Raw genomic sequence first — 10,899 nt, 5'->3', positions numbered from 1 at the left:
TGAATTTTTAGATTCAATAAGTTAATCACCCTTAAATTAAAGTGGCAAAATAGATCCAGTTGAAGAGCTAATTAAGTTTTAAAAAAACAATTTTCTTTAAAGTAAAAAAAAATTCTAATGCGTATTTACTGATAATTAAAATTCAGGATGGGGCAATGTGTTCTTAGTTTCTCACTATATATTCCTTCACTTAAATAAAAAAAAATATTATTTTCTTAAAATTATTGCCTAAAAATATAAATTTAAGAGAAATAATATGTAAGACTTGTTGATCTGATATGATTAGCTTCAAATAACGGTGGTAAAATGGACTAAACTTATTTTATTATTGACTAAAGAATTAGATCAAATCCAACTTATTCACTATAGTTAATACGAACTAGACTCAATCTACTAACATTAAGAAATTTTTAAATTTTTATTTACTTTTATTGTGTGTATATATAAACATATTTTTACAATGTAAATATTAAGTCTAGTTAATTAATGTATTTAATTAAAATAATTAATAAACCTATTACTTTTATATAATAAATTATTTAATTATAATCAATAATTTCAACTTTATTTATAAATGTTTATAATTCAAATTATTATTTTATTTAATATTTCTATCTTCAAATCATATGACATTATGATTTTATGTAATAGTCACTTTAGTATAATAAATCTTAATATATTTTATTTTTAGAGCATTTAGTACAAGAAATATTAATATATTTTATTTTTAGAATACGTAAAGTATTTTTTAGTGATTGTCACGTGATTTTATAAAAAAAAAACATTTCATTAATATACATTTAAAACAGTAGATTTAAAATACATGTGAGTTGGAATAATTACAAGATTAATTTTTTTTATAAGTACACATGACCAATTACTAAAGAGATGCTTGATTATTACTTCAATTGTTAATGAAAGTTCAATAAAATTAAAATTTTATACTAAAATTATTATCTTTTATAGTATTAAAAATGAAATATATCAGTATTATCTACTTATTTAAAATCAAACTCACATTTTGTTGACTTATCAGATTTTTTGGGTTTCTCGGGTTGAGCTTTTGGTCCACTCCTTTGACTTTAGGTTGGGTTAATAGTATCACAAACTCACTTGGTTGGGTTTGATTCATGAATCTCTAGATTTCTCTTCTCGGCCTCCTCTCACGGTTGGATGTGTACCTGCAAGACGCTTCGATGTTAAAGTCAAAATCAGTTTATATAATTATCAGATAAATTCATTCTACATTACCTCTTAAATTGATGACCTATTTATATTATTTTTATTGAACTCAGAACCTATTTGAACTTTTCTTTTTTACATAATTTTTTTAAAACACACCTATTAATTTGGATCATGTTATGAATTTTGTTACAATAACCAATTATAATTTTATTTATTTATATTTTTTACATTTAACTCTTCTGCCTTGACCTTCAGTCAAACCTTATGATTGACTTTTCGACGTAACAGTATAATTTTTATTTCAGTATTTTATATGTATAATACAAAAGTAAAAAATATAAACACATTGGCATCTGCTTCATACGTGAGAATAAACTAAGACTGAATATGTCACGGTGCCCAGCTCATAAAATCTAATTGTTTTTTACTATCCTTTATTCCAAATCTATTTATTTTTTTCTAAATCTACGTTTAACGATTTAAATATATTTGTAAGATCAAGTTATTTTAAAGTAATTGTTTATGTCTTTTTTATTAATTTTTATGAATTATTAAATTAAAAATAAAGACAACTATTTTAAATTACTTTCTTAATTAACATTATATTATTTCTATATATATTTTTGAAGTCATTTTCAGGTTGTATTGAGAGCAAAGTTTGTGGGCCACTTGGCATTGCAAGTATTGAAAAATAACAAGTTCATTAAATGAGTGATTGTTTGGACCAATCTGTTAAAATCCAGTTACAGTTATGAATGGTATTCAAAGAAATATACAACTTTGTAATACCAATGACACTTTTATGAAGATTTGTCAATATTCCAATATTTTTTACATTTATAGCATAACAGCCGTTATTTTTATATTAAATTAATTAAACTTGTGATTTGATGCAACAACACCACATTTTTTCACTCTTCTAGAGACTTATAAAGAGAACTAAAAACTATCACAAATAATCAATATGTTAATAAGATTTTACAACAACAAAAGTAATCAATATGTTAATACGATTTTACAACAACAAAATTATGAATCTTGTAGGATGGTAATACGAAAAAAGTTGTATATATATTTAATTAATAATTTTATTTTATTTTATTTATTTTAAATTTAAATTATTTTTATTTTTATTTAAAATAGGATTACAATTTAAATCTAAAAAATATAATCAAAATTATAAAAAACATAATTAATCATATTATATATAATAAATTATAAATATAAATAATAATAAAAATAAATATATTTTTTAATAATAAAGAAATAAATTTATATAATAATTATATTAATTAAAAAAATAAAGATAAAAATAGTAATGTTATTTAATATAAAAATAATTTTGTATCAAATATTTATAATTATAAATATTTTAATAATATTTTAATTAAAAATAATTATAATTTATAAATAAATCTAAGATTTTGTACTTGTGGTTGTGTGTAAATTATTGAAAACCATGTTTTCCTTAGTCAACATTCTCTCATATAAAAGAAAACTGTTCCTTGATTTAACAATGGTTGAAAAGTATCATAGAAGAAAAGGGAAGGTCAAAGTTTGAAAAGTCTAACGTTGAGGATAAGGTGCGACAATTGTGTAAGGTCTTACATACTGTGTCGTGGACGAACACGTGCGGTGCCTTTTGCGGTTGACGAAAACCTTCTCATCTTTGAACCTCCACAATTCTCAAATTCTAATTAATATACCACAGTTTTCAAACACAAAAATATTCTTTATTTTAAAACGTTGCAATGTGAAGACACTGTAGCTTATTGATGTCATGATATTCAAAATATACTGTTATTTGAATAGTATGTTTTACTATGTCTATACTCCTGCTTACACGTTTCGTTTTCAAGATCATCGTGTGTAAGTGAGTGTTGTTTTTGTTAAGAATTTCAGAGAAGCAATGTTTGTCTTTGGCAACTCTTAGTTTTTCATTTATGCATAAACAAATGTGTGCTAACGTTATTGAGACCTCAGAATTCATCTTTGAATTGAATTCCGGAACGCACTTAATTATTTGTTTTGAATTAATAGTTCTGACCCAAATGACGTTGAACAAAAGGGAAAGTCATGCTCCTAATCATGTTTTCAGGAAAGTGAAGATAGCATTTGCAGCGGGTAAGTGTAAAATCAATAAAATAATTTCAACGGCGTCTGGTTTCTTCAAAACATAAAATATTAGGTTAAATATTGTGCATTTGTTATTCGCTATGTACATAATTTATATAACGAAGCTTTTCATAAGAGAATCCACGTGAAAGTGTGTAACATTGTGTAAATTCTGTATTTTTTAATAATCCAAATTATCTAACTTTTTATATTTAAAAAATAATAAAAATAAATGAAATCGACATATAGTTATTTTAGCATGATCATGCATTTTTGTCTTGCTTTACCAAAACTATTCAAACATTACTCCTTTTAGTGTTGATATATTTTATAGACTTAATTCAATAAATTTATTTTATTTAGAATTCAAAATATTTTTATTTTTATCTAAATATATGTTTAATTTTTACTATCAGTGGAATAAAGTGACTATTTTTTCTATTTTCTCATCTCCAAGTCACTGATCAACTCTTTAGTTTTTTCTCTTCAATTTTTTAGTGGAAATGGGTACTTTAAGAACGAGTTGAATAAAATCGGAGGAGATTAAGAAAACATAAGTTTATCTGTGAATTGGATATGAAAAAGTGAAAATAATTTTTTTATTGAGAAAGAATAAATTGAATATAAATTAAAATATTTTAAAAACATTTTAATCCGTATATAAAAAAGAATAAATTAATCCGAACTACGACTATCTCCTCGAATCCTAGTTTCTAAAACTATAATATATATATATATATATATATATATATATATATATATTGTAGTTTTAGATACTTGTTAGCTTTGGGTCAAAACCATGTGATGAGACAATGAATTAATGAGTGTTTTATCGTTTTTGAAAAGAAAAATCAATTATTGCAATTCGTAACTGTGATGGTGTGGTGGCCGGGGCACCATGTTTCCCTTTATAAAAGAAAAAAAATAAATGTTATTTGTTTCTTTTTTTCACAACCATGTTATCGTTGATTTCATATATATATACATATATTATAATAATAATAATAATAATAATAATAATAATAATAATAATAATAATGATGATGATGATGATGATGATGTAGGGATTGGTTATATGAAGTACATGGTTTGGTGTTATGTTCTGAAAATATTAAAAACAATGATTTGATTATAAGTGAAGAATCTTAATTATTGTAAGTATAATGTGTTTATCAATAATTTGCATTTATTTTTGTAGGCGACTCCTACCTCTTTGATTTATACTCAAAGCAAAAGCAACATTAAAATATAACACAATTATGACCCAATTTTCTCATTTGATAGGAAATTCCAAGAATTAGTTGCTTTTGATGTTGGAGTAGTTACGTAAATCCAATTGCTGACAGCCTAACATCATCTCTAGAAGAAAATTAATTTCCCTAACAATTATAATCATTGATTATAAAGTGGGAGAATCAACATCTTTTATTAAACTCATTAAAGTTATAATGCATTGGTGTGTAAAGATGTAATAAAAATATTTAACTTTAATTAACTTGTAATAATTTTGAATTGGATCCTTATTAAAAGAATTAATTTGTGTACTTAAAATTTTTAAATTTTTGTTATCTAATTTTTTTTCTGTTAATAATGGAGTGATGTAAACTTGTTTTCACGTATTAAAAAATTCATACTTTTGTAATTAATATAAAATAATATTATATTTATTGTAAAAGTACATGATTTTTATTATTTTATTTGAAGATATGTTGGGTAACGAATTTTTCTTGCATTTTAGTAATCATCTATAACAATATTTATTAACAGGTTTATTTGTCATTCTATATTTTCTAATATTAAGTGATATATTATTTTATATAAATTACAAAACTCGATATTTATTAACAGTGGAAACAAATAAACAAAGATGACTAGACGAAATATCATCCATGAATACACAGTTTAAAAAAATAAATCATAAAAATTTAATTTTAAAATATAATTTTTTTAAATATTCAATAGACAAAAAAAAATAAAAAAAATATTCAAATTTACAAAATATTTCTTAATATTAAATAAATTTATTTTTTGTCTGAAAGGAAAAATATTTTCATTTTACAATATTTTTAAATTTGTTTTTGTTTTATATTTGAGATCTCACATCAATCATATATGTAATAAAAAACTATAATATATAACAAAATTTAAACTCTATTTTACCATGTTTTTTTTAGGTAGAACTAAATTTAAATATTATCCTCTTAAAATGGTATTAAAATTAATTACAATTCATTTTGGTCAAGTTTTATATCTATCATGTTATTTATTATTGAATTTTACATAGGTTTGAGATACTGTATTCTTAATTTAAAAAGTATTGTAAATTTTAGATTAATTAAAAAATATAAATAAATTATAATGTATAAGTGAATTTAATTTTTATTTTAATAAGTTAATTTTATATGACGAAGGTAAGATTGAATTCCCTTAATATTTTTTAGTACTGTCAAAATGCTTCGAAGAAGGTATTTTAAAAACTGAAATTCTTTGATATGTATGGATTGTTGAAAAATATACTTTGACAATTTTGCTCTAAGTATATACTATTTTTTTTTCTAAATTTTAATTTTTTAATAAAATGCCAAAAATACATTTTTTATATCATTAATTAAATATTATATAATGAAGTACGTTCTCAATATATCATCCTCATTCATTATAAAGAAGTGTGTACTCTCTTTACGGTTCCTCTAATTTCTATATTTTTTTTATTTGAGTTATTGGATTCCATAGTTGTTCCAAATGATTATTGTACATCTTATCCGTGATTAATTGAAGTATGAATTCAGAAAAGAAATTGAACAATAAGTGTGCTGTCAGTCACAACTCAAAATTTGTCCTGTCTCTATATCAACACTTTTTAGGGGCACTCCATTCCAATTTTACAAGGTACTCACACCTAGATTTAGTGGAATAAACATCAAGTGGGTTCCTTTAGATTATCAAATTCTTTGTAACTTTAAAACTGTTGGAGACGACATTTTTTTCGTGGAAAATGAGTTAGATATTAAACTTTATTTATTTTAAATATTAAAGTTTAATTAATTTTTCTTGTTATTTTTATATTTTTATTGTTTAAAAAATTATATTAATAATTATAAATAAGTAAATAAATTTAAAACAAAAAATTAAAAAAATATTATAAAAGAATTGAAAAGTGATTGTAACAGCGCTTTTTTTTTAAAAAAAAAACAAAACCCGTGCCTTTGTCACAACACCATTCTTTTTATTTTATTTTTCTCTCTCCATCTCTTCCTTCTATCTTTTCTCTTAATTTTTCACTCCATACCTCATCTATTTTAGAATCTGATAATACTATGTTGTAGCTGAGGAGTTAAGAAACATTTCTACCCGATCAGATTTTCAAACAGAGTAAGTTCATTTTTACTCTAAATATCATTTGTTCTTTTTTTTCCTTAGAATTTAGTCATCAATATTGGTGGGGTCACTTGAGAAGTTTAATCATCTCAACTTATTCTACTATATACTGAATTTTTGTTTTGTTTGGATAACTTGCATTAGGCCGTAAATCTTGAAGCTTATCTAGACCGTGGGGAATAAAATTCTAAAAGTTGTTTGGAAAGCAAACATTTGAGGTAAGGGAAGCTAAATTTAATTTTTAATTGAACCTTAGGCTAGAAGATCTGGATGTGAAAGGGACGTGGTCCCAATATTCAATTTCTCTTGCAGGGATGTTGTGTGTTTATATATATTGGGTTGTTTGTTTATATATTATTTAAATTTGTGGAAATATTAGGTTTTGATGAATTATTTTTAAAGTGTTATTTTTTTTATGTCAAATTGACTTTTGAATATTGTAGATCACTTTTTGAATGATATTGTATGACAAAATGGTATGGAATTGAATTCATACATTTGTGATAATGTATGGACTGATGTTTGCTGTGTATTAAGTATTGATGCCTATGTGGTAACAGAGATCTCCGAGCTTCACTGATGATGTAAGTCACATAGACTAAGATATCAGGTGGTGAGAAGCTGATGGGGAAGTTCATGCACACCGTGACATATGAGATGCACGGCTTGAGTTGTATTGAACTTACCCTGATCATTTTTGTTGGATTCGCTGGTAATCTTTGGATCAAGTGTTAGTCTCTAGTAAGACTTACTTAATACGGGTCTTCCTCAAGACGTTGTTTGTTGAATATTTTGGATGTGTAGATCCATGTGAGATCTATGTGATTGATTTATGTTGGATTTTGAAGAAGATTGAATAATTGAGAATTTGGCCATGTAATTTGATTTTCTCTTTTAATTTAATTTCGTATATTATAAAATTTTATTTTCACTAGCTTACCCTTGCTTTTTGTGTTGTATTTAAACTGCGTGTACATATGACCATACAAGTGCAGGAAAGCCTTAGAGATTTCAGAGTTTTATTTTGAGTTATGGATATGTAAATATTTGTATTTCTATAAATTCTAATCATGTATTAGGAATATTTTGAAAAATTTCAAGTTTGTATAAAAATACGTAGAACTTGTATTATAATATTTAGATGTTATTTTCTAGGATATTACATTGATAAACTAATTCGTCATTCCATCTTAAAATATGTTATTAGTTTAAGTTGGAATTACTGCTCTCGCCCTACTTTTAGTAGAACAATAATAAGTTGAGTCAAAATAGATTGAAATGATCTGTCCACATAATTTTAATGCGTCTCCTTTATGAACTAATTATTAACTTATGTTTTTCTATAAAATAATAGAAATCGTTGTCATTCAATCTATTGTATGGCCTTTTATTTCGTGCAACACAGCTTTTATCCTATCGATTACAAAATGAAAATATTATACAGGAGTTTTTTTATTTTATTTGCATAAGTATATATATAATTTCACATTTTTCAGCTTTGTCCTGTTATAATGCTTTTGTAGTAGCCTTTGTGTGTACCGGTGTGGACGCATTACTTGGTTAATATTTGGAAAGAAAAACCGGAAACAAGATTACACTAAAAACCTTATTTGGTAAGTCTTACCACAATATAACCATTAAATTATTTCTTCTTCAGCCAAAAGGTTTTACCATTGGTGCCATACTTTTCTGTATCCAAATAACAATTGTTAATAGTCAATTGGTAAAACACTTCTTTCTCCTGATCTCATACGAACCCTTTCACATCGATCCATTCCCACGAACAGGGGAATTAATCAAAAGTTAAGGTCTCGTCTCATTTATCAAAATTAACCCATTCATAATTATAACTTCTAACAAAGAAATAAAAAATTTGGTATTCACATAGCTAAATCACATATCTTCACCTCCTTCATTATCTTCTGAATTCCATATTTTTAAAATCTCCCTCATCTTTTTCTAGGTTCCAAAATTGAGTTGGAGGATGGGTGGGGTAAGTGCAATACACGCACCTCAATAATTACAAGTGTATTTAATAAACACAACACCACCCATACAATTTCTCTCAGGTAACCAATAATTGTTCGCCACGTCTACACTCTGCCACTTGACTTCCCACTTGCCCAGACTCCCCCACCTTTTTCCTCTTCGCCGGACCCGCCCCACTTTCCGGCGATGAAGACCGCTTCGAAGTCACCCTCACCGGGTCGGGCTCGCCCGAGTTAACCCTCAACGGAAAATTCAGCAACGCCCTCGACCCCCGCATACGGTAGGCGGCGCGGTCGTAAGCCAAGGCCGCATCCTCAGCGGTCTCAAACGTTCCCAGCCAAACCCGCGCCCCGTTTTTCGCCGGGTCCCGGATCTCCGCCGCAAACTTCCCCCACGGCCGCTGCCGCACGCCGCGGTAGTGCTTCCCCTTGGCGGGAGAAGCCTTCTTCTCCTGCTTCACCACCGCTGTCAAAGGAGGCGAGCTCGTCACCGTCGGCAACACGTCCGGTTCCAGCTTCACCGTGAAATCCGTAGGAAAACCCGACAACACGCTATCGGGCGATCCGACCTCAAGAGAAGGGACCCACCCCACCTTAACAGCGTCACGGAGCACGCCGTAGAGCACCATGTCTTCGGAATCGTCCTCCTTTAACGGAAGGTCGCCCCAATTGTCGCTCAAACAGGAGTACAAGATGCTGACACTTGAGGTCCGACCCGATGCACATGTTGGGGCTCCGAATATTGATTCGGACTCGCCGAGCAAGTGGCGGCGAATCGAATAGAGTGCCAAATCCGATTCGTATGTACTACTTTGTTCGAACATCTCCGTTTCCGATCTTCCGATTATAGTATTGTGGTTTAAATCTAATTGCTTTGCAAAAAGATTTATGATAGTGAGTAAAGTGAGGATTTTGGATATTTTTGAAGAGCGTATTGAATATTCGAACTTATAAGGTTTGGAATTGGTGGGTATTTATAGGATTGTAGGTTCATGCACTTGGCCTTTTCTCATTTATCGTTTGAATTTTTTATGTTTTTATATTATTTTTTGTGGATGTCTAATTTTTTCATCGTGTTGGAGTCATCTACTTAGCTTCGCTGAAGGTTCGCATGCGTAAAGTGTAAACGGCAAGGAATTAGTGCGGATTTTCCTCACGTGCTTTATTTCGACCATTTTTTCCACTCCCACAGATTTTTCTTACAACAAGTCTTATCATATTAACTTAGGAATAAATTAAAAACACAAAATCCTAATATTATATTACAACGTCAAGTCTTTGTTCACTGAGGAATAAAAAAAAAATTTAAATTACAACATGATAGCCAAAATATAATGTAAATTATTCTATATAATTTTCTTAGATGTTTTTTCTCTTTAATTTTTCTTTATTAATAATGAGTTTGAGTCAATTTTTTTGGGTGACGAAAGGGCGTGACGTCATTTAGCTTAAAGGTGCAGACAACTTGCTTGGTGTTTGTCTTCCCTGTTGTCACTTTTGCAAGCTGCATAATCGCCGATTTTTATTTTCTTTCTTACGGCTATTATATCTCTATTTAATTAATTGCTCATGAAGCCTGTGGCCATCTTTTTCTTGTACTCAAATAAATTTAAAATATTAGGATACAGGACCTTCTTTCTCTTTTCACTTAATATACATTCTTAATCAAATATGTTTAATATATTATGAGCGTGAACATTGACTACAATAACCTCTTACTTATAATTAATCAGATTTCTTAAATTAAGAATTAAACTCTTTAATAAGTGTGAAATTAATATTTTTTATTTTTTATTTTTACTACATGATTTATTTTTCTACTATAATGTTGACTTGATTATATCCAAATGGGTAGTATAACTATTACATAAAGTGTTTGTTTAAATTTAGGTTCATTTGTTTGTGATGTGAATGTTTTTTGGTGATTACTTAATTTATGTTTTCATTAAGATGGATTTATGATGATTTAAAGAGGAAATGTGAAGAAAGTGAGGTTGTTTTTAGTATAAGGTGAATATAGTGAAAAATGTATGAAAGTTTATGAGTGATGTGATAAATGCGATTGAAATTGTATTTTTTTTTAATTGATAAAAATGTAAACTTACAAATTTATCCTTCTATTTAAAAATTATTAAAAAATTAATTTGATTAATTTTTTTTGGATTATAATTATTCTTAATTGAAATATAATATATAATCTATTATATTTATAATATAATTAATTATATAAAAA

At 27.1% G+C, this 10,899-nt stretch overlaps 1 protein-coding gene across 1 annotated transcript; it reads right to left on the bottom strand.

Moving 5' to 3' along the window:
- Nucleotides 1-8,363: 8,363 nt before the first annotated feature.
- On the bottom strand, nt 8,364-9,669 carry LOC137808114 (ethylene-responsive transcription factor 1A). The gene has a single exon (XM_068609067.2). The coding sequence runs from the start codon at nt 9,488-9,490 to the stop codon at nt 8,744-8,746; it is 747 nt and encodes a 248-aa protein (XP_068465168.1). The 5' UTR covers nt 9,491-9,669; the 3' UTR covers nt 8,364-8,743.
- Nucleotides 9,670-10,899: the final 1,230 nt, after the last annotated feature.

This window comes from Phaseolus vulgaris, chromosome 3 (genome assembly GCF_051622355.1).
Source record: "Phaseolus vulgaris cultivar YP4 chromosome 3, ASM5162235v1, whole genome shotgun sequence".
In the NCBI taxonomy this organism is placed as follows: domain Eukaryota; kingdom Viridiplantae; phylum Streptophyta; class Magnoliopsida; order Fabales; family Fabaceae; genus Phaseolus; species Phaseolus vulgaris.
The sequence above is the reverse complement of the archived record's forward strand: the minus strand, read 5'-3'. Positions and strand labels throughout refer to the sequence as shown.